At 44.9% G+C, this 22,992-nt stretch overlaps 1 protein-coding gene across 7 annotated transcripts in view; it reads right to left on the bottom strand.

Moving 5' to 3' along the window:
* Nucleotides 1–10,326: 10,326 nt before the first annotated feature.
* CRPPA (CDP-L-ribitol pyrophosphorylase A) overlaps nt 10,327–22,992 on the bottom strand; it is a 173,695-nt gene continuing 161,029 nt past the window's right edge. For 2 of the 7 annotated variants that reach the window (XM_089776677.1, XM_089776676.1), the window contains exon 9: nt 10,330–22,573. In XM_089776677.1, coding sequence (XP_089632803.1) covers nt 22,469–22,573 — 105 coding nt within the window. In that variant the 3' untranslated portion in view covers nt 10,330–22,468. Of the gene's footprint in view, nt 22,574–22,992 lie in introns of all 7 variants that reach the window. The other 5 variants (XM_075922281.2, XM_089776679.1, XM_089776680.1 and 2 more) reach the window with 4 other exon arrangements.

Genomic DNA, 22,992 nt, shown 5'->3' with positions numbered 1-22,992 from the left:
CTAGCACGATGTCCACAGCAGGTTCAAACACCTCAAGGAGAGAGAGAAGGTGGGTGCTGCGTTGCCCACTGTGTGGAAAAAGGGGTTTCCAAAGCCACGGCTTGCACCTTTAAAGCTGTCCACTCTTGCATTCCCAGGGGGGAGTCAGTGCTGCAAAGCTGACCAGCACTCACCTTTTTGCAGTAGTTTATGACCTTGCTCTCCTTTCCCCCACTACACAGCACCACTGCCTTTTTTCTGCAAGTCTGCACAACGCCCCTCCTGTTTTCAGCAAGGGGCTATCATTGGCACCCACTTGCTGCCTGCTGCCATGGAGACACTGCAGTTCCAAACAGTCAGCATCCACAATAGTCTGCTCAGAACTTCATCTCCAAGTCCTGTCATAGCCTGGGACAAGGGAAAGGAGGATTTGAAAAGGAAACAAGAGGGTGTTGGAACATATTGGTAATTAGGATAGTAATATTCTTATTTGGATTCCCTGATTTGGCAAATCATAGTTGGGATAAGGCACAGGATTATGTTAGTCCACAGGCGTATGATATACCCTTCTTGACACTAGTTTTTTTCAATGATGAAAATCCACAAAACAAATGAAAATCAAGTAATCCCTTCTACAGAGTGATTTGGGTCGGCTGCTTAATGCTAAACATTTTAACAGCTAAAAATCAACTTCATCTCTTCTGTCCATGGAAACTTCAGCTTCATAAAGTTACGTGTAATTGAATTAGGTTTTCTATTTAATTTAAAATACATTTAAGAATAATTAAATACTTATCTCTGGGAGCAGAGCTTTTTTCTTCTCTAATGTAACAGCACCTTAGCAAAATAGTAAATAAAATGTTACCCTCATTTCACAAATGAGAAAATTGACAGACAGGGCAAGGTAATGGCAGAGCCAGGAACAAAATCCATGTCTCTTGACGCTTGGGCCTTGTCTATACTTACCTGGAAGGTCAGATTAAGATATACAAGTCTAGCTATGTTAATTGCATAGCTGGAGTCGACATAATTTGACCTTCTACGCCATCTCCACAGTGGGAGGTCAATGGGAGCAAATTCTCCCATCGAGTTCCCTTACTCCTTGTGAATCGAGGAGTACCAGCATCAACGGGGTGCCCTGGCTGTTCTATTTAGTGGGTCTTTCCAAACCCACTAAATCAAACTCTAGAAGATCGACTGCTGCAGTGCCAGTCTTTCTGGTAGTGAAGACGTGGCCTTAGTCTGAACACTGCCTACTAATAAAGGCTGGCCCAGCCTACAAACAGCTTTAGAAAAAGAGATGGGAGGAGGAAGGAGGAAAACCTGAATAAGTTTCTTAACTGTTTAGCAAATTTAGGTGCAAGATAATAGATTAATAGATCTGGAGAGTGAAGACTTCTTTTAATCTGCCCCATAGAAAACATACAGCAAAGGAACCAGTAGAGCAAGATTTTTCACATTGCTTGGGCAGTATGACTCAGCCTTAACCTGAGGGACTTCTACTTTAAGAAAGTTCAGTCTCCATGACCTTCAAGATCTTGGCCTCCACATATTTGTTCTTGTCTCCATGAACCTCCCTCCCCCACCTCCCTTTTGTGCTTCAACATCTGGCTTAATGTGACTTAGGCTATTGTTATTGTTTTGAACAGGTCTGGGGAAGCTGCATGTTTTATTGCTCACCTGAAACCTGGTTTTAACTGTTAACATTTTAAAGAATAAGTTAACAGATTTGTTTTTCAAACTATATATTTAAAGAGAGCGAGACAGAGAGAATAGAAACATATAAACCCATATATGTACTTAACAGAGATCAGGCTGCAGATTCCAATCTTCCTTGGGTTTTGCGTACCAGCTTTTATTAATTTATAAAGTAGGCTGAAGGGCGGATTGTTTCTCAAGGAATGTCGAAGGACTTTTGCTCTCTTGGACTTTAGTAGAAGGAATTAGAACTTTAGCAACAGTCTGCTCTTTTTGTAAGCACGAAGTACAAAAAGGACATGCAAGCTGTGCTCTCTTACACCAGTTAAATCTGGAGAAATTACACTGTCTTCAGCATAGCCCATTTAATTTTTCCTTAGAGCAGCTAAGATTAAAACCTGATCTTGGGTTTTTTAATGCTGCCCATTTCTATTTAGCAACTTAAGAAAATGCAGTTATAGCAGTTCAAAACCGGAATGAGATCTTTACATAGCATACATTGTAGATAGATGCCAACCTGTTAAAGAAGCTTGTTGGTGCTCCTTTACCAGGCCTCACTTAGCTGCAGATAAATAGACGTGAAAGAATGTTGGCTTTTTGGGGGGGGGGGGAGTCTGTCTGAAAAATGGGGATAACAGCTATTTCTCAGAGTTGTTGTTACCATTAATGAATGCTTGTAAAGCACTTTGGTCTCATCAGATGAAAAATATCACTTAAGTGCCATTGATAATTAAGTATTTTAGCATATATTTCTTTGAGCCAATGCTAACAGGTAACTGAGGAAAATTTTAATCTCCAATAGTTCCCTGCTTTCCAGTAAATCTGACCTATCTGGCTCAAATATATGAGAACTGAGAAAACTGCCTGAACAGTGTTAGGTGTCTTGAGATATGAACAGAGAACAAGAGCCTTTCTTTTTCATCGAAATTTCTGTTTCTCTACAGTCTGATAGAATAAGAGCATTTTCAGCATTACCAACCTAAACACAGGTAATGTTTATAGACTTGGGCACCTAAACTAGGCACCAAGAACTAGGGGGGTATTTAGATATATAATTACGGAGAAATTTATGAAAATTCAGTTCCCTCTGAACTTGAAGGAGGCATGGATTATTACTTATTACATTGTTTTACAATTTAGCTAACAGTCCAGTTTAAGACAAGATATGGTGGTAATGAACAATAGAAGGTCAGACTGTAGAAGAATAAGGACAACAGTGATAATGTAAAGATTCAAAGACGTTACTTATAAACATATGTATGAGTATGTTCAGTGTCTGATTGGAACTGCAGGGTGCAGCGGCTCTGTTACAGTTCCACAATTCTCTGGCTGACCCTGGCAGTGTTTGGAAACTGGTAACAGTTGCCAAAAGACCAGTTGCCAGCCAGAGCTCTGTGTGGCTGGGTGTAGGAGGCATACCTTGGCTCTACATTGCTAGGCACTTTCCTATGCCAAGTGAGACCCCAGCAGGGAAGATGCTGCACATTTTTGTTTCCTTTTGTGCTACTTGAATGGCAAAAAGTAAAAGCGGAAGCCCAAAGAATAAGGTCCAGAAACTATGAAATGAATAAATATCAACAATCTCTGCTGGAGTTCTAACTTTTAATTTATGGTTACACACCTTATTCACATAGTATTACCATGAACTGTATTTCAAAAAATCCATCTTATTAAAAATTGGCCAAACATTGAACAGCTTTGTTCTTATAGACTTTGAATTGCATTCAGTTACCGTATCAATTCTGGATTTAGTTTGCAATTAAATCCTTTAGTTAAGAATGCTGTTTTAACAACATGATAGGCCTAATTTTTATAGTTAGGTACTTACAATGTTGATCCAGATTCTTTACTTGAATAGGCATGGCCATGTCTTAATTCCCCCCTTCACACAGTTTTACTGTGACATAATTTGTTTGATTCTGTATGTTCCTTGCTCTCCAGGTTGGTGAATTTTTATCATATACTAGAAGACTTACCGGCATTGCTATAGGTCAGGATAAGAAGAAGCTGCATACCAAATATGGTGGTCTTAGTGCTTACCATTTAGGAGGAGTTCTTGAATAAACAGACTTGCAGACAGATAGATGGACTCACAGACAGGCAGATGCACAAATCTCATATATATACATAAATATGGGACTATTTGACCATATTGCTGAATGATTCACCAACATTAGAAAATGTATACTAGAGATAGAAGTGGTAAAAAAGATACCTACTGTAAAACATTTTCTGCATTGCAGGACTTTTCCCTGACTAGATTCCTGTTTCCAAACACTGGTTCAGGATATATCATTTATAATGTAGATCAGTGGTCCCCAACCTTTTGGGGCTGGGTGCACGGGGGTGGGGCCACTCAAGCGCTGTGCGCCTGCGCCACGCGCCTGGGGCTGGCACCACGCGCAGGGTCGGATTAAGGGGGGAGCTAGCCGGGCAGCTGCCTGAGGCACCAACCTATGGGGGGGCACCTGATGGCAGCTGTAAGGGGCACTGCATGCCAGGGGCCGGAGGCCGCACAGCGCCCCTTAGAGCTGCCATCAGACGCTGTGCACCCGATTGCAGATGTAAGATGCGCAGCGTGCCAGGGGGCAAGGCCGCGCATGCACCATGCATCCGGGGGCGGAGCCTCGCATGTGTCACGGGCCTGCTGCCCGGGGCGCAGGAATGGCTCAAGCATGCTCAGGCCTCAGAGCGCAAGAATGGGTTGGGCCGGCCCTGGTCACTCGGCGGGTGCACATAAATGCCCCGGCAGGCGTCATGACGCCCGCGGGCACCACGTTGGGGACCACTGAATGGTATCATTAGCTTTTGTGGGCTCATGATACCCTAGTTACAAAAGACTGATTTAGTCTTTAAGGTGCTACTAGACTATTAGTCTGTAACAGGAAAGACTTAAAAAACAACAAACTCAGCTACCCCCTGAAGCTTATCTACTCGCTGTCTCTTTTTTCTTCTTCCCCTCCAATTTTTCCTCCTTCTCCCCTCCTCCCTCCCTCCCTTATTTATTCTTGGATCTGGACTTCTAACACTCAAGTCATCTGAAGAAGTAGGTTGTGCCCATGAAAGCTCATCATGCTATCTGCATGTTTTGTTAGTCTTTAAGGTGCTACTAGACTATTTGTTGTTTTTAAAGTTTTTCCTGTTACAGACTAACTTGGCCACCCCTTTGTAACTTTTGATCATTTATAATGTTATACTCCCTCTGGTGGACAAGTGGGAAACTAAAGCAGGCAGATTCTTCAACTTTGCCTTTTATTTTCTTTTAAAGGTTTAAACTAAGTGAGGCTGTGCACTAATATTTAAAAGAAACCCAAATAAGTAGCTACTGGAATTTTGTATTTATCCTTCAACCAAAAAAAAAAGACATTTTAATCCCCCCTCCCTCAATTTCTCTCACTTTTCTCTTCTTCACAGTACCAAAGGTTTCCTCTTTCCAGGCAGTTTCCTAAATTAGTGACTCTCCATCCAGAGTATTCCTGGAAGCAGAATCCTCCATGGTGTGGGTGTCTGTTTTGTGAGATCCCCCTCCCTCCAGGTATCTCATGATCAGCTCCAGATTTCCTCCTCCCTCATTCCACTAGGGCCAAATTGACAAAAGGACTTAGGAGCCTGCTACTTTAGGTGCCTAAATCCAACATTTAGGCAGCCCTGACATTCACAAACATATGCACCCTTTATCTGCAGCCTAACCCTAAACATAGGGGCCTAAATTTTCTGGGTACTAAGTTTCCATTACCTACATGTGTAAATTGCTGCTGGTGGGCATGCACACTGCCACCCATATCTTGATAGCATTAAGCAGCTCAATGCTACCTCATGCCTAACCACTGGCAGGATTTACAGAATAAGATCAGGTCTACATTAGGGGATAAGTTCAAATTAAGAAATGCAACTTCAGCTATGTTAATTGTGTAGCTGGAATCAACATACCTTGATTCAAACTTTGGCACTGTCCCCACAGCAGGAGGTTAGTGGGAGAAACACTCCTGTTGACTTCCCTTATTCCTCAAGAAGTAGGTGTACCAGTGCTGACAGGGGCATCCTCAGCATTTGATTTAGCAGGTCCTTACTAGACCTGCTAAATCGAACACCAGAAGATTGACCTCTGACACATCAATTGCTAGTATCTAGAGACATGGCCAAAACATTCCTCAACCTATCTCACTGGCTGGGTTCAATCTAGTAGGCCTGCTCTAGGCATACCTAATCCCCTCAAAATCCAACAGATGTGATTAAAGCACTCACACACTCTGTGGGATACCCAAGTTGAAGCAGGGAATTGAGTCCAGGTCTCTCATCATCAAGCCATATAATCACTCTCTGTTCTAATGATTATTTAACTGTTATATACATTGGAACTATTCCAACAGGAGAGAGACACACAGCCTCGCCCCAGAATAAGAAGGAAGAGTTCAAATCCCTACTCCAAAAGAGTCAAAGTGATTTGAACTTGGAGCTCTTTTGGAAAAAGGCGTGTGTGGATGGGAAGGAGGGTTTTCTTTCGAAAGAAGAAGCCTCCAGGAAATAATACATGTCCCCTGGTGGACACTGCATCCACAATAATCACAACTCTATAGTTCTTGTCTCCTGGCCCCTCTTAAAGCTGCAGGCACTCTGGACAAGCCTTGTGGCAGGAAGCCGGCCTGAGAGCAGCACCTCACTGCGCAGCTCTCCCTGCCACACAGGCCTTGCCATCCATGGCAGAGCCACAAGCGCCCCGAGACCTACCTGGCCGTCACAGAGAGCAGACCCAGGGGTTCCAGGATCCACACATGGGGACCAAGAGGCGAGCACCCTCCTGGTCCAGAGCAGAGATCCTATCCCTCCTCAAGGTAGGGGCGAGGAGGAGACATTTCAGGATCTGTGTTCCAAGCGCAATTCAGACATCTTCAAGCGCATGGCCCAGTCCCTGGTGGAGCATGGACACCCACCCTGGACCTTGGAAAAGGTCCGGAGTAAGGTCAAAGAGCTCCATCATGGATACTTCAGGGACAGGGAGCGCAGCTCACACTCAGGGGCAGGAGCCCCCACCAGCCCCTACTACGTGGAGCTGCACCAAACCCCGTTATCGCCTGGCTGGAGGTCACAGCAGAGGAGTAGGAGGACCAGGGCCAGCAGGAGGACGAGGAGGAGGAATGGACATTATTACTATGTCCCTGGAGCCAGTGCCAATCAGCCAGGATGTTACCCAGGCCTTGTCTGATTCCAGGGAGGGATTTTCAGGTGAGTGCTCTTAGTTTGTCACACACAGAGTGAGGGAGGCGGGCCCACAGGAGACCGGGTGCGAGTGTCGCTCAGGCTGGACATCGTGCTGCAGTCTGTGCACGTGGAACCCCATGCAACATTAGAGTGCACCATGAGGACTCAGCAGGCAGCCCCTGAGCACAGGTGGGATCCTGATACACATCTGGCCCGGGGGAGGGGCCCTCCCTGTACCTGCCACAGCTGGAAGCAGGCTAGCCACAAGGGAGCAGGCACAACCCTGACACCCCGAGGAGTGCTGCACACAGCACATGGGAATGTCTGCACGTACAAGGCACCACCTGCTCCCGCAGGCAGTGCTGTGAGCCGCAGGTGTGTGTGCAGACCCCAGGGAGGGCCAGGCTGCTCCCAGATCCTTTGCTGCCCATGGGATCCCATTGTGGCCGGACACTTCCCTTGCCTGTTTGTCTGTGGGATGGGGTAGGAGGACAAGGGAGTGGGCAGCATGGTCCCCTGGGAGGCAGGGCTTGCTGTGCAGGACACACATGACTTTGCTCCCAGGACATCCTCCTCCTCTTGTCCGAGGACTGTTGGTCACTGCTCACAGAGGAGGTCACGGCCTCAGGGACAGCGTCTGCATTGATGACGGACCCCCTCTCCCTCTTCGTGTTCTCCATAGCTGGACCAGTTTGGACTGAGGAGCGAGCCACACCACCCATGCCAGCTGCCACAGCCCAGGGGACCCAAAAGTGCGCCAGGGACCAGGAAGGCCTCATGCACCAGCATGTCAGCATCCTGCATGACATGCAGCAGACTCTGGCACAGAAGATCCGGAAGGACTCAGAGTGGCGGAACTGTGCCTGGGACCACCTCATGCAGCAGTGTGATAGCATGTGTGCTGTCATGACAGAAATGATGGCACACCCGCCTGCTGTCGCTCCTCCTGCCTACTACCCTCCTGCCATGCCCATTCCCATTCCCCTACCCCCATACAATGCCTCTGCTCCTTCCCCATACAATGCCCCCTCCCCAAGTGATGCCTATGGCCCCTACCCCTGCCTCCCTGACCCCACTCCAGCCCCCCGCCCCCACTTCTGCCCACCCTCCTGTGGTCCCCAGACCCACCCAACCCGAAGTCCAATGAGGTCCCCACACCTGAGGTGGCACATTCAGCTGCCACCCATGCCACTCTGAGCCCTTCTCCCCCTTCAGATTATGAGTCTTCCTCCCCCTCCTCACCCTTTTGATTGGAAGATAAATACAGACTTTGTTTAGTTCACATCCAAACAGGTATCTTTACTGAGAGGTCAGGGATGGGGTGAAGGTAGGGGTTGTGGTGGGGAAGGGATAGGGCTGCCAGCCAGAGGCCCCTGTTGGGGAGGCCCTAGGGAGAGTTACTGGGGTCCTGAGAGAACCTCTCCCTCAGGGCCTCCTGGATGCTCACCCTAGCCTGATGGGTCTGGTGGATGGCAGTTGTCCACGGCTGCTTGAAGGCTTGCCTCTCGTGGCCAGTGTCTGCCCCCTACCCTGGGAGGAAAGCCTCCCCCTTTCTCTCCACAATGTTGTGGAGGACACAACATGCCGCAACCACCCACATTGAGGCAGGTCAGCAGGCACCTGAACTTCGCCTTGAGGCAGCCGAAGGTGCACTCGACCTGGATCCTGGTCCGGTTCAGGCGGGCATTAAATTGGTCCCTGCTGGGGTCCAGGTGTCCAGTATATAGCTTCATTAGCCACAGCAATCAGGAGGCAGGCCGCGTCCCCCACGATGCACAACGGTATCTGCAAGTCCCCAACCGCAAAGTCCCGGCAAGGGAAGAATGTGTCTGCCTCCAGCTTGCCATAGAGGCTTCAGTTGCAAAAAATCCAGGCATCGTGTGACCTGCCCAACCATCCAACAAAAATGTCCATGAAGCGTCCACGGTGGTCAACCAGGGCCTGCAGCACCATGGCGAAGTAGCCTTTCCCATTAATATACTGGGCCGCTCAATGCTCAGGTGCGCAGATCAGTATGTGGGTCCCAACTATGGCTCCAGCACAGTCCGGGAATCCCAGGGCAGCAAATCCTGCCACGATTGAGTCCAGGTCTCCCAGGCGGATGACCTTCCACAGCAGGACCAAGTGATGGCCCTCGCCACGTGCAGAAGGAGACAAAGAAACACACACAACAGAGAATAAAAGAGGGAGTGCCTGAGCTGTAGGGAAGTGCCTGCCCCCCTCTTCTCCTCTCTCCCCAATACCCCAGAAGCCACCTCCTATGAGGCCACTTCCCCCCAGCAGCAGGGCTGTGTGATGGCAGGACTGCACAACCCCCCCAGAGATGGGGCTTCCCTCCCCCACAGCCCTCAGCCCCCCTTTCCTGAGGGTCCCCCTTATGCAACACTCTCCACATCCCCCTGCAGGGACTGCAGCCCAGAGTGCCTTACCTCCATGAGGAGTGCCTCGATGGTGGACTTCCTCACGCCAAACTGGTTGCCCACTAACCAGTAGCTGTTGGGTGTGGTGAGCTTCCAGATGGTGATTGCAACTCACTTCTCAAGGGAGATGGCGGGCCGCAGGTGGGTGTCATGTTTCTGGAGGGCAGGAGTGAGCTAGGCACACAGCTCCAAAAAGGTGACCTTACACATGTGGAAGTTTTGGAGCCACGGCTGGTTGTCCCACCACTCCATGACCAGCTGGTCCCACCAGTCAGAACTGGAGTCCAGACTCCAAAAACTCCTCTTCACAGTGGGGTGCGGTTGTCAGAGTGTAGCTCTCGCACCCAGGGAGAGGGTTCCCAGAATGAGCTCGGAGTTGAGCTTGGTCAAGACCAGGAAGGCAACCGGCACAAAGTGCTCCAGAAACTGCAGCATGGTTGTGTGGGGCCATCGCATGCCCAGGGTCAGCTCCAGCTCCATGGCACCAAGAGAAAAGCTGGGGCATCCAAAAAAGTGGGGCAACCACAGCAGGGACTGCTGAAGCTTTGCTGTCCCTCGAAGAGGTAGCAAGCACACAGCAGAAGCAGAGAAGCAGCTGTCCAGGTAGGTCCCTTAAGTGCATGTCTCTCTGTAAGGCTCCAGTACCAGCACTCAGAAGCAACTGGACACCCTAAGCCCTGCCAGAAGTGGTTCTGGGTGGCCTTTCCTGTGAGAGAGTGTCCAAACAGTCTGGACGCTCTCTTTCGCAAAAGTGCATCGCTTTTTCAATGTGCTTTTGTGTGTGGACACTCTCTTTCAGAAAAGGTTTTTTCAGAAGATCTCTTCTGAAAAAAAATTCTTTTGAAAGAAGCCTGCACTCTAGACGTAGCCTGAATAGATGTTTCACAGTGTGCAGAAGGTACTGGGAGTGTTGCAGAGGAGTTGATCAGCAAAGCTGGCAGCCCTAGACATGATTCCTGGATACCCTTCAGTATTTTCAAAGACCCCCAGCCCAGTTTGAGAATCACTGTCTTAATTCATACACAAACAATTTAGATTATGCTCATTTAGATTATTAATTGAATTATACCTTTATTTGCGTAAATATACACACCAATAACTGAATCACACATTTTAAAAGCTGATAATTAGTAAAATACAATTTATAGTAGCAGCTTTATTCATAGACCTACTTATTTTAAAGCAGTTTTGGACTGTCATTTATACACAGGCTCTGCAATTGTGAGTACCGCATGTATGTTAACCAGTGCACAGATGATTGCATGTGCAGTAACACATAAACTTGAAAAAAGTTAGTCATGCCATCAAACAGCATATGCAATAATGAGTTTGTATTTCAGTGCTCTGACCTGAATTAGACTATGTATAGTACAACCTTATTCTGCTCTACAGAATTGCTTGTCTACGGAGGAGGGCAGGGGGAGGGCAAAAGCCACAACCTGGCCAAGAAGCAACAAAATGAATCTTTCCAATAGCATTTACTCCCATTGTGTACTGGTATTTACCCTGGGTAAAATGTTTTTGTAGGAAACATAACAGATCTTAATTTCACTGCACATTCACAAAAAATTGAGTTAACTGCAGAGGGCATGAAAGAGCTACTGAACAGCTAAGTGTCGTACTTATAAAATAGTCTTTCAAGTATGGCATTTTCTACAATAAAGTTTAAATATGGCTGGTTTCTTCCACCTAGCATTCTACACACCTCTAAGGAGCAATATCCAATCTGTTTTTCAGTGTTTTGTTAGACACACACACACAAAATGTGACTCCAAAGTACACAAAACATCACATTTACATGACATTTGTACATTTTTTAATGATAATCATAGTAGAAAATTCAAATTTATTTTGTTGCATAGAGTCAAGTCTAATAAATATCTTGCTCTGCGGAAAATCTGTCTTTGTGGTTATTTTCTCCACACATAGACTAAACCAGTGGTTTTCAAACATGGAATGTCAGGCACTGGGTCTCATTACTGCAGGTTGATCAGGTGACCAGTGTGGGTGCTAAGGCAGGCTACCTGCTGTTCTGACACCATAGACTGTGCTGTGCCCCATAAGCAGCTGGCAGCAGGCCTGGCTCCCAGTTGGGGAGAAGAAAGAAAGAGAGCACACAGGGCTCCATGCACTGCCCCTGCCCCTGCCCCTAGCACTAGCTCCAAATTTCCATTGGCTGGGAACTTGCTACTGGCTGCTTCTGGGGTGCAGCATGTTCTCTGGTGCCAGGAGAGGCAGGGAGCCTGTCTTAGCACTCCTGATGCACTGCTGACTGGGAGCCACTCAAGGTAAGCGCCTCCTGTCCTAGCCTTGACCACCCCCAACAAAGCCGGAGCCCCATCATACAGCTTAAAGCTCTCCATCCTCAACCCCACCCCAGAGCCCACATTCTAGATGAATTTTCTTCAAATGGGTCATGAGAAAAAAAAAGTTTGAAAACCACAGGACTAAATCCTTTTGCACCAATAAGTGGTTATGCTATTTTACAGTTATGCAATTTTAATATCAGCTGACATTTATCGATTTTTTATTTAACATCTATTTGAAAATCACGTTTCTTGTGTTAAATAGCATGGAATGCTATTGACTGCATGCAGCACAGTGCATTGCAGGCGGTGTTTCTAAAGCAGTGTTTCATAAACTGCCACCAGTGTGCCGCGTGGCAGTCGGAGGTGTACCGCAGAGAACAACAGAATTCAAAATGGCCACCATTTAAAGGGCAGGCAATTTTTTTTTTGGCTCAATAACTCCCCCGACCCTTTTTTTCCCTCAATAACTTTCCCCCCTACTCTTTTTCCCCCTGACTTTTTTTTCCCCCCTCACCAAAAAATCCTTGGTGTTCCCCATAAAAAAAAATTATTGTTTGGTGTTCCTAGGTCTTAAAAAGTTTAAGGAACACTGTTCTAAAGGCTCTCTGCTGTTCAGAAACCTTTCAGTGAACTCAGGTTCATTTTCAAGAAAGCCAAGGCAGATTTTTGCATGAAATAAAACTTATTTAAGAGGTGGGCTGTAAACCAAGCAGAACTCTATAGTTTCAACCCATAACTGAGCACAACTTTGGCCAAGTTTTTGGGTTTGTTCAAGCTGAAAAAAAATGAAACTCAGCATCTCAGAAATTGAAAAAAGTCTGAATGAAATCCTGGGAACTGAAGAGAAACTGGCTCAAAGACTATACATGTCAGCCAAGATAATCCATTGTATCCTAGCCAACAAATATTGCATTTACATTGCCCACCCACATGGACTGTTTGATTAACATGTCTGGCAACTTGTCACTATCCAATGGGCTAATAATACTGTATCACAGTGTATTTTTCAGCACTCTCTGTAAACTATAGTTTACAGTAATGATTGTGCTTTTCCTTTTTATATTTTAGTCACTGTGAATGAAGCTGGAATGACAGCTCTAGACCACTGATTTCCTTATTTTTTTCAGTTTTGCTGCATTGTTCAAACAGGCAGCCCATTTCTCACCAGTCACCACACTCATGGTATGTCTACACTACAGAGTTTTGTCAGAAAAATGGTTGTTTTTCCAACAAAACTTGAGGAATGTCCATACTGCAATTGTGTTCTTCTGCAAGAAAATCAAAAGATCAGAGGGGTTTTTTCCAGCATTGGTAATCCACATTCTACAAAGAAGCAGTATTTTTGAGAAAAAGCTCTTTTGCAAAAAGGTGTGTGGGGACAGGAAAGAGGCAGTCCTTTCAGAAGAGGAAGGAGGAAAAAGCAAAGGTGCCCTGGTGGTCATTCCGTCCATAGCAATCACAGCTTACATGCGAGAGCGCGTCCATTCACTTTTCCGATGCACTTTTGCAGTGTGGATGCTCTCTTTCGGAAGATTTTTCAGAAGCTCTCTTCCAAAAAAAGCTTCTTCTGAAGGAAGCCTGTAGTCTAGATGTAGCCTCAGAGAGATGTGTTGCTAGGGAAAAGACATCAGTGATATTTGAGATGAAGGTGATGATTTCAAATCTTTGCCAAAGAGGCACTGCACTGCCAAGCTACTCATTAGTGGCACTGGCCTTCTGAACCAGTTTAGAAAGGATTTGTTGGCTAGAAATTCATAAGGCAACACCACCAGGTGGGGCTTTGCTGCCACTGTATTTTGTCGTCTTTGGAGCCAAAAGCAATCGTACTTCAGTATTGTGAAGCTTTGAACATACCACGGACTTTCAGTTTTTGTGATTGCCTGCACAAAGATACACATTAAATATGTGGAATTAAAAAAGGAAGGCTGATGTTTTTAAAAAAAATAAGGCCTGGTCCATATTAGACCAGGAAGGTTGGCTTAAGGTACGCAACTCCAGCTACGCATTTTGCAGCATCCATACAGAGGCCAATGGGAGCACATGTTCCCATCAGCTTCCCTTATTCCTCTCAGAAGGAGGAGTACCGGGTGCCGGTGGGAGCTGCCCTCAGCATTCAATTTAGGGGTCTACATTAGAGCCGTTAAATCAAACACTAGAAAATCAACCTCTGGAGTGTTGATCTTCTTGCTAGTGTAGAATGCCCTAAGAGACTGGCTTTTGTATTGTGCACTGAAGGTATTTTGAATTTTTTGTTTAAATACCTCTCATAATAAGACTTCTTTGATCTGGTGTTAAACAACCACTCCCAAAATGGTTTACAGGTATTTTCCTTCCTCCCCGTCAGCCCTGCCATATTAGAACACAGTTCTGAGCATTTCTGGAGAGATCATTTTCATAAAACTTGCATTTCAGTGTGTACAGGGTATGGATGATTTATTTCATCCATGTTATAAATGCTATATGTTATAAATGCTGCACATGTAGCCAAGGGCCTGGAGCTCAATACATGTACATGAATTAACTAGTTCTTTACTTATACACAAAAAGCTATTCTGTAGGTCTGCATCAAAATCAATATTATTTGTAAGCATCCTCCCCAAACAAATGTTGAAATATGGGGTGCTGCATAAACACACATCTCAGAATGTAGCACAAACAAAAAGAGCCTAAACTGAGCAGTGTGGTTACATTCAGGCCCGCCAATAGGGAGGGGAAAGTAGGGAGTTCAAAGGGAGCATTTGGCCGTGGTGTCTGCAATTCGGAGTGGCCTAGAGCTCCCACTATCACCATTGCCTGGAAGATATGTGAAAGGGTAACCATGTGTAAACAGGGTCTGAACCACTGCTCCCAATGCAGCCAACTGAAAGGGGAGAGGAGTCCTTGGTGTGGTTATGCTCATTCAGTTGTTTAGCCCTGCAAGATAATCAACTGTTGATACGTAAATACAGCTCATGCTGAAATGGGAAAGGATGCCAGGGAATGCAATATATAAATCGAGTTCAGTCAGTGCTATAGGCCTCATGGATGGTCAATTGTTGGAATGGAATGTTGTGTATTGTAACTAATTTGGTTGTTATGGGGTCACAAACCATGTTAACCCTAAATGTAGGAATTGTAAAATATGACCACCAGTGCTTGCAGAAGAAACACTGTCATTGTAAAGAGTCTTGGATGGACAAGCCTTCCCCTTCCAGTCTCAAGTGGATTGGACTGGGGGGGAAGAAGCTGGAACCAGCAGGCTACATGCCATCCAGGCATTAGCTGTAAGACTGGTTCAACTTGTCTCTCTTCCCCCCCATTCTAAAGACAGACTCCATAAGGAGTCTCTTTATTATTTTGAAATGTTAGTTCAGTGGAAGCTGGAATCTTTTGGCCTGCCTAGGTGGTGGCCAAGAGCTGAAATCACTGAGCAACTGACAAACAGCTGAAATCACTAGGTTTGGTCCAGAGCCAGACCCATCGCAGAAGCATCAGCAAGGGGCCAGCAGGGCAGCTGGCAGAAGCTAGCAGCCAGCAGGCGGCTGGTGGGAATGGCCGGTGAGTGGCAGGCAGCCAGCAAGGCGGCCAGCAGGAGCAGCTGGCGGATGGTTCGTAGGAGCAATGGCAGGTGGCCTGCGAAGTGGCTGGCAGGAGCAGGCAGCCAGCGGGGCAGCTGGCAGAAGCAGGCGTCCAGAGGGGCAGCTGGCAGGAGCAGCGGCAGGCAGTTGGCAGGACCAGTGGCAGGTGGCCAGCGGGGCACCTGGCGGCCAGCGCAGCAGCCAGAAGGGCGGCTGTCATGAGCAAGTGGACAACAGGAACAGTGCATAGGTGGCACTGGCACATGCTCAATGAGTGGAGACATCAAAGTGATGTGACTGGGTCTGCATTGACTGGACCAAGCTGTAAATAGGGTGTTTTAAGTAGGGTTGGACTAAAGACCTTTAGGCAAAAGACTTTGCCCTGCAGACTCCGGGGATGGTACTTTGCTTACAGGTTTCTTTCATATTATAGGTTCTCTTTGTTTAAGTGTGGTCCTGCGGGTTGACAATAGAGTACTGTTATGAAACAGACTGTTTCTATCTCTGACTCAGTGCTTACGAGAGGGGAAGAATTGCCTCTAAAGGTACCCAGTGGGTAGGTTGGAATCTTCCCAATCTACTGGGTGGGGGCTCAAGCCAGTTTTAGTCACCTTGTTGAAAGAACCTTCCTAGATACTGAACCTGGCCCTTCAGGTTGCACACTGCTACCGGCAGAAGGGTTAAACATATAAATGGTTAACTGATGAGTCTCACTTGTAATCATGTGACCAGTGAGGGGGAGGGATACTTTGGGTGGCATTATCCCTTCTACCCAAGGCCCATTTCCACCCCTTCCGGGACTGTGGAGCTTCCTCCCTTCCCTCCTCCACACACTATGTAGAGGGGCCTGGCAAATCTGTTGGTTCACTTGGTTATGTGTAATGTTAACAGAACATGGCAGGAAGGAGTAGATGGAATACACACCAAGGACACTGAACACAGATGATCTCTTCATTGATTTCAGTGGAGTTTTGCTGTGAAAAAAGAACTAACATGGCTTTGTGATGTTCCCAGTTTATTGTTTCTCAGTGACTCTAATCAAATTTTCTGTTTATACATAAACATTTTTCCAGACTTCAGAATCCTGGAAGCAATCCCTGAATTCTGAGAGCCTAGATGGGTTCTTTCTGGCTCTTACAAATCCGGCTGCTTGATTTGCCTAACTTTATTCACCCAAATGTACTTATCTGACCTGGAAGCAGATCTGTGTCCATGTGACAGGGAGCTTGAGGCTACTCTCAGTTAACTACTGGGGCTCAGTGTCACTTTTAGCAGCTCTCCATACAGGAAGTCTGTCTTTTCAGTCTGCTACTGCTTACATGTGCTGAGGTACCAATGGAGGTGACAGCTGCTCGCAGTCCCACCTGTGAAGAGCACACAGGAGCAAAAAACAATGGCTACCTAATTTTTTGATCCAGGCCAGCAAGAAAGGCATTTTTGTGTAAGCACACAGCGTGGCTTTGTGGAAGAGGGAGCGGATTGTTTCCTTCAACCATAGTGGCCTGGGAGGAAAAGGAGGATAGTGACAAATAAGAGGAGATAGACGAGATACAGAGACAGAGGAGAGGTCAGAAGACAAATGGAAGGGAAATAAAGATAAGATTCAACACGTGACAGTTGAAATACACGGATATAAAATAGAAGGAAAGTGGCAGTGCCATGGAAGAGAAAGAGATGAAGTGACACAAAGAAGGGGCAAGTAATTACCAGAGAAATAATATTAACTATCAGGAAATGGGAAACATGATTACCACAGCTGCACCCTGTGGTTCTACGGAGCCAGATGCAGGTAATTACCCATATTCTTTGCACATTCTGCTACTGTAAAAGCTTGACATGAATAAATATTCAAAGGCCTTTTTCCGTTGCAGCTCCTGACACCTGGAGGAACTTTATTGTATCTCTGCCTTACAATCTCTTGCTCATAGCTATTTCTGCTTCTCTAAGCCTCTTAATTTCTCTCTCCACCCATTCTTTTTCTTTGAGTAACACTGTAATTTAACTCTTTGAATCATTTTGATACCAAGAGTCTACGAGAGAGATGACATATAACAGAAAATTGTGTTATGTGGTTTAATTCATTTGAGGGATTATTCATTGAGTAATGCCATGCCTCCTCAGGTTGGTATATGTAATCAAACTGCCTACTCTGCCATAAACTTATTATGAAGCTGGAACTCTGATGTCAGCACTGGTACAGAAACTGCATTTTTCAGGCCCCAACTCAATTTACTGAAGTCATTATTAATAATCAGTATTAACATTTATATTGTGAGAGTGCATAGAAACCAGCCAGGTTGAGGCCCTATTGCACAAGGCATTGTAGAAATCATGGCCTCAGCCCCAAATTGTTAAAAGACAGAATCACTGGGCTGAGATGAGGATTGAGGGACATGGGGGTAACAAGCCTAAAGTTGGAGTGTCGGTCTCAAATATTGGCCACACAAATAACCATGCAAAAAGACAGTACTGACTGCACCTAGAAATAAGGTGGTTTACACATCTAACTGGGTGCTGTTGCAGAAGCAAGTCATTTAAAAAATAGAGCTACAATATATCACAATTTGGATTTACCATGAATTGGAAAAGAAGCCTGAGTGACCAAATCAACGGGCCATTAGTTAAGTTTTGTTTTGGGGTATCTCATTCCTGTTCTATCTAGTTACTGCACCCAAAGTGGTATCTAAATTACAGATTTATAGTGGAATCTTTTGCATCATAGCAAATATCAACATCTTAGCATTTCATAATTAACACTAAAATGGGCACTTAAATATTACATTCTTTTTTATAAGTCTCACCATCTCTCCAAGTTAAAATGAACAAAGAGTTAATTGTGACTTTTATAAGTGATTCTTGTAACAGTAAAGAGGAAATGCCTTTGAATAGCATTCTTTGACTACCAAGTCACACAGAAAAGCTTCCATTTAATAAACTCTGTATCTGAATTCCCAAGTTGGAAAGATCCCAATAATTCATTATTAAAAAAATCAGATGAGAATTACAGGTAGTGATTTCCTTTTCAAAAGGTATATAGAACAATTGAGTAGGAACCTTTAAAAGGATGAGCAAATAAAATCACTGTGAACTGCTGCTACATGAATCTCCGCAACAAAATTTGTTTCACAGCTGTTTATACTTTCATTAGGCCAAAACCTGGCTCTACTTAGTGGAAGTTTCATCAATCGAGTTCATTTGAATTTGCCCTTTTAGATGCGTGTCCAATCCATCAAGATTCAGAACCTTCCACTTTTAATTCAAACAGATACAGTATCCTTAATCACAGATAAAATATGACGATGTGACGTATTCAAATCACTTGTTAAAAATATCTTTCAGTAAGAGGTGACATACAATAGGAGAGCACAAACCAGCAATGGGGAATTTCAAATAGTTTTTGAAGCTTCTGTTTGGATAAACACCTAAAAAGTATATTTTCTCTGTGTGTATAATGATAAATGTGCCATAAACTTAAAGGTTTTTGGATGCAAAGTTTCTTTGTCCAGCACATTATAGTGAGAAGAATCAGCCATAACCTTCATGGGTGAAATCCAGGCCCCTGAGGGCAAAATGGGAGTCTTGCCATTGATTTCAGTAAAGTTAGGATTTCACCCTCTATCTGGACATTTCTTTATTACATCATCCTCTGTGCTTTTCATTTGTGTAATTTTTTTCAGGGAAACAATCAAATGTAATTTTCAAGGCAAATGGCCTGGAAATAGAATGAAGATTGGGGTACAAATATTTCTACCAAATGACCTACCTAGCAAGCCTCAAGTTTTTACTTTATTTTCAGTTGTTGTGACAAACAGGTTTATTTCACTTTTCAGATATATTATGATTACTCAGTCAACTTTGTAATCATTTAAACATTTACTAGAATCAGATTCTGAAATGCTTATTCACATTAAATAGCATTTTACCCAGGAAGCATCACTGGTGATGACTGCAGGGGTAAGTGAATAGGAAAGGCTGAATCTGGTGAATAGGAAAGGCTGAATATTCCAAGGTGTCGTGGGGTGGTCCTTCCTTCCCCCTCCCTGGGGATTGGACGGCCCAATGGCCAGAGGCAATAAACCACAGTGTAACGCAGCCATTTAAGACAGGGCTGGATTGCCCAATGACCAGAGTCACAGGGGTGGGGGCTATGCTACTCCACCGGGTCCCAGCCAAGGGCCCTGTGAATAGCAGAACAGCCCACCACTCCTTCAGCAGAGAATCCAACCGAAACATGCCGAGGATCTCTGGGTGGGAGAGGCCGCTCCTGCACCCTCCCTGAGCCACTTCCTACCTGATCCAATGAGCCAAATTCCCACATGGCAGCTGGGTCTTCTCACTCCTTGGGGGGGGGCCCACACTTCCCTGGTTGTCTGCGGTGGTTACTTCCCAACTGGCATCGGAGCCTCCACTGCTCTTCTCTCGGGCATCTGGCTGCTGCTGCTCAGGAGCTCCAACCTGAGGTCCTTCTCCTCCACCAGCTAGCCCAGACTGAGCCTCTCCCCAGGCTTTTATACCTGGGCTACAGTCTGAGCATGCCTGGTAGGACTGCGGGGGCAGAGCTCCTTCAGTCAGTGTAACCTGGCTAAACCCTGTTAATTCAGTGCAGGGCTGGTACACCCCATCACACAAGGCTTTCTAGTATATTTCAAGCAGTATGGGTTGTGACTGATTCACTGGTTAACCCTGTGTGTTTACATATGCCAATTTTTTCATTTGAATATTTGTGAGTTGTTGTGTGTAGATTAAAGCAAATCAAACTGTTTCTTAATTTTGCTTTATCTATTTGTTCATACTATACATATTAATATTTGTGAAAAAAATTTAGTTTGGACACTTAATAGCATTCATTCTGATCTGTTTCATTCATTTCTACAGAAGCTTTCTGTTTTGCCCTCTGATTCAATAGCTTTCTCTTTGTAATATTTTCTCCACACTAGTTCACTGGCTGTTTATGAACTATTTAAAAGGAAAGAACAGTGATAATATATTAATAGCACATTAGGGAAATCTGTATTTTACCCCTGAATTTCAGTTAAAATAAACACGATATTGATCATGAAAACCTGAAACTTAATTTACATTTTTTCTCAAGAGCCGCTCCAAAATAGCCTATAGAAAATCATGTTTCATTATAGGAGTTTATTGCATGAGAAATTTTCAAAACGTGTTTAAAATAAATTAACTGAGCAAAAAATTACAACCGAAAAAAGTGAAATTGACATAACAGACTATTTTATAATGATGAAGTTAGTTTGCTGACTCCAGTGCTTGAATATAAGCACAGTGGCAAAAATTACTGTAGATGTAAAAGAAAAAGGATTTTTTCTTTGCTTGGTTGTTAGTCCTGAGGAAACATGTAGTATATTTTGTGTTAGAGCCTTTCTACATCTTAAGTGAAAAATAAGAAAAATAAGAAAGAGGACTCTAATAATCTACATGTTTGCAATCTAGCTAGTAACTTACATCACATCTTTTGAAAACCTGACAGATGAATTTCTGTATCAAACTCAATTTATTAGCATCAGACAGAAGTGAATTTGAAATGTTTATTCTTAAGTGACTGCAAATAATGTAATCTCTCAAGTTTCTCATTTGTTTGACTAGACTGCATGGGTTAGGGTGACCATCCACCCTGTTCTTACTAGGACAGTCCTGTAGATAAGGCCTCCTCCCTCCGACCTGACTTAAAAAAAAAAAGGACATATTGTCCCATATTTCGCCTGCAGGGGGCAGAGGAGGAGCTGTCAGAGCTAAGGGATTCAGCCGCTGAAGCCCCAAGCACCGCTGGCTCCCCTCACATCCCCACTCTGCATGCTGTGGGTGGTGAATTTCATCCCTGAAGTGGGGCAAGGTGGGGGCGGGGAGCCGCCAGCACTCAGAGCTTCAGCTACTGGAGCTGTGGGTGGTTGGTCATGTAGGCAAGAGAAGGCATAACCTTCCCAAAACTGCCTACGTGCCTGACCACCTGAGACTGGGCCCATCACCAGGGAAGGCTGGGGCTGCGGCACACCAGCCTGGCTCCGTCCGGCCACTGGGGAAGACAGTGTAGCTCAGCAGCCTAGTCACCTGGGAGGGATAGAGCCACTGCGTAGCAGCCCGGCTCTTCCCGGGCCCTGGGGAGGGTTAGGGCCACGGTGCTGCAGCCCAGCTTCTCCCAGCCACCAGGGAGGACTGGGTTGGGGCCACAGCATGGCAGCCCAGCTCTCCACACGGCCCAGAAGGATTGGGCTGGGAGTGGTTGTGGCATCAGGTGGAAGGGCGGGGCATGGAGATAATGCTTCATAGCCAGGAATTCATGCACCACTTTTCCTCCCTTCTCCCAGGTCTCAACTTCCTCCCAGACCCTGCACCCCCTCTTATAACCCTCCCCCAGGCTAGAATCTTTTCTTGCACCCATAACCCCTCCTGGACCCCAATCCCCTGCCCCAGATCACAACACTCTTCTTCACCCAAACTCCCTCTCAGATCCCACACTCCCTCCTGCACCCCAGGCCTCTATCCCAAGTTCCCTTCCACACCCCACTCACTGTCCCAGACCCCATGCCCTTTCCACAGAAGTGCAGCCCTTGACCACTCACCAAAATCTTGGAGTGGCCCCCCATTAAAATGTATTGTCCACCCCTGCACTAGCTGAAAATGTACATTTCTCTACTGCTCCTCGCAGCAGAACCCCAAGTCTTTATGCTTTTTTGGAATTGTGTTTCCCCAATTTGTGAGTAGGTTATGTAACATTCTTAGGAATTCTCATTGACTTCATTGCAACTGGAACAAAAACCTTGTGAAATATTCAACAGATAGTGGCTACTTCTCATATGGTCCCATGAACCTCCATCCATGTCAAGCCTTAGTGATGGCTTCTATTAGGGTACTTTCATTAAATTCAAAGGGATTATACCTTGTATTACACTCTAAACCCAATAGTAAGTGCAGGATCAATCCCTCAATCATTTTGAGTAAAGAACACCAGTTGTGCTTTAAGATCGTATATGTTATCTGGTTGAAGAGAGAGCTGTGCTTAGATCAAGTACTTTGGATATGAAAGGACTGAATAGCACCAGTTGTAGTTATAGAAATGATTAGTACTTCACATATAATAATACTTCATAATAACACTTCAAAACGTAACTTGTTGCATTTACACATGCATCTTAACATGAGGTCAAACTTACATTTTATGTTGATAAAAGATCCTAATAGCAAACTTTGTAAATCCAGTGATTGAATCACAAAGTAAAATGTTTCAAGAACGTTGGTAAACACATGATGAAAAAGAAATACTTCTGATAGCTACAAATGATTTTATTATTCATGCTACCAGCACCTGTCCAATCAGCTCAGGGTTTCTATCCTTTATTAATGCAGAAATAATGGCAGCAGCAGAATTGATTGTCTCCTGAAGCTTTGGATCATCCTGAAAGACAAAGGAACAGCTTATGAGTAATTATGAAAAAGATAAACACATTTAACACCCTTTTTAAAATATGCACAATCACCTTATGACTTCTGACAAAAATTCAAAATATGTTGCATTTGCCAATACAAAAGCCTTCCAAAAATGTGATTGTTTATAAAAGAAAATTTCACTCTAATGTCAAATCTCCAGCCTATAACACAAAGAAACATTTGTAGACAGAAACAGAACATAAACAAATGGAATGTATTTTAATTGTTTCAGGTTAATGATGATAATTTACTTTCTAGGATCTGTAAATCTGTATTTATTCATGCCACATATGCCACGTAAATAACTAAAAATTTCCTCTAAGCTTATAGAAACTTTTTAATTTTTAGAATACCTGACATGTACCAACATCAAGAAATTGAACTGTG

Source organism: Pelodiscus sinensis, chromosome 2 (assembly GCF_052426305.1).
Source record: "Pelodiscus sinensis isolate ZL-2025 chromosome 2, ASM5242630v1, whole genome shotgun sequence".
NCBI lineage: Eukaryota > Metazoa > Chordata > Testudines > Trionychidae > Pelodiscus > Pelodiscus sinensis.
The sequence above is the reverse complement of the archived record's forward strand: the minus strand, read 5'-3'. Positions and strand labels throughout refer to the sequence as shown.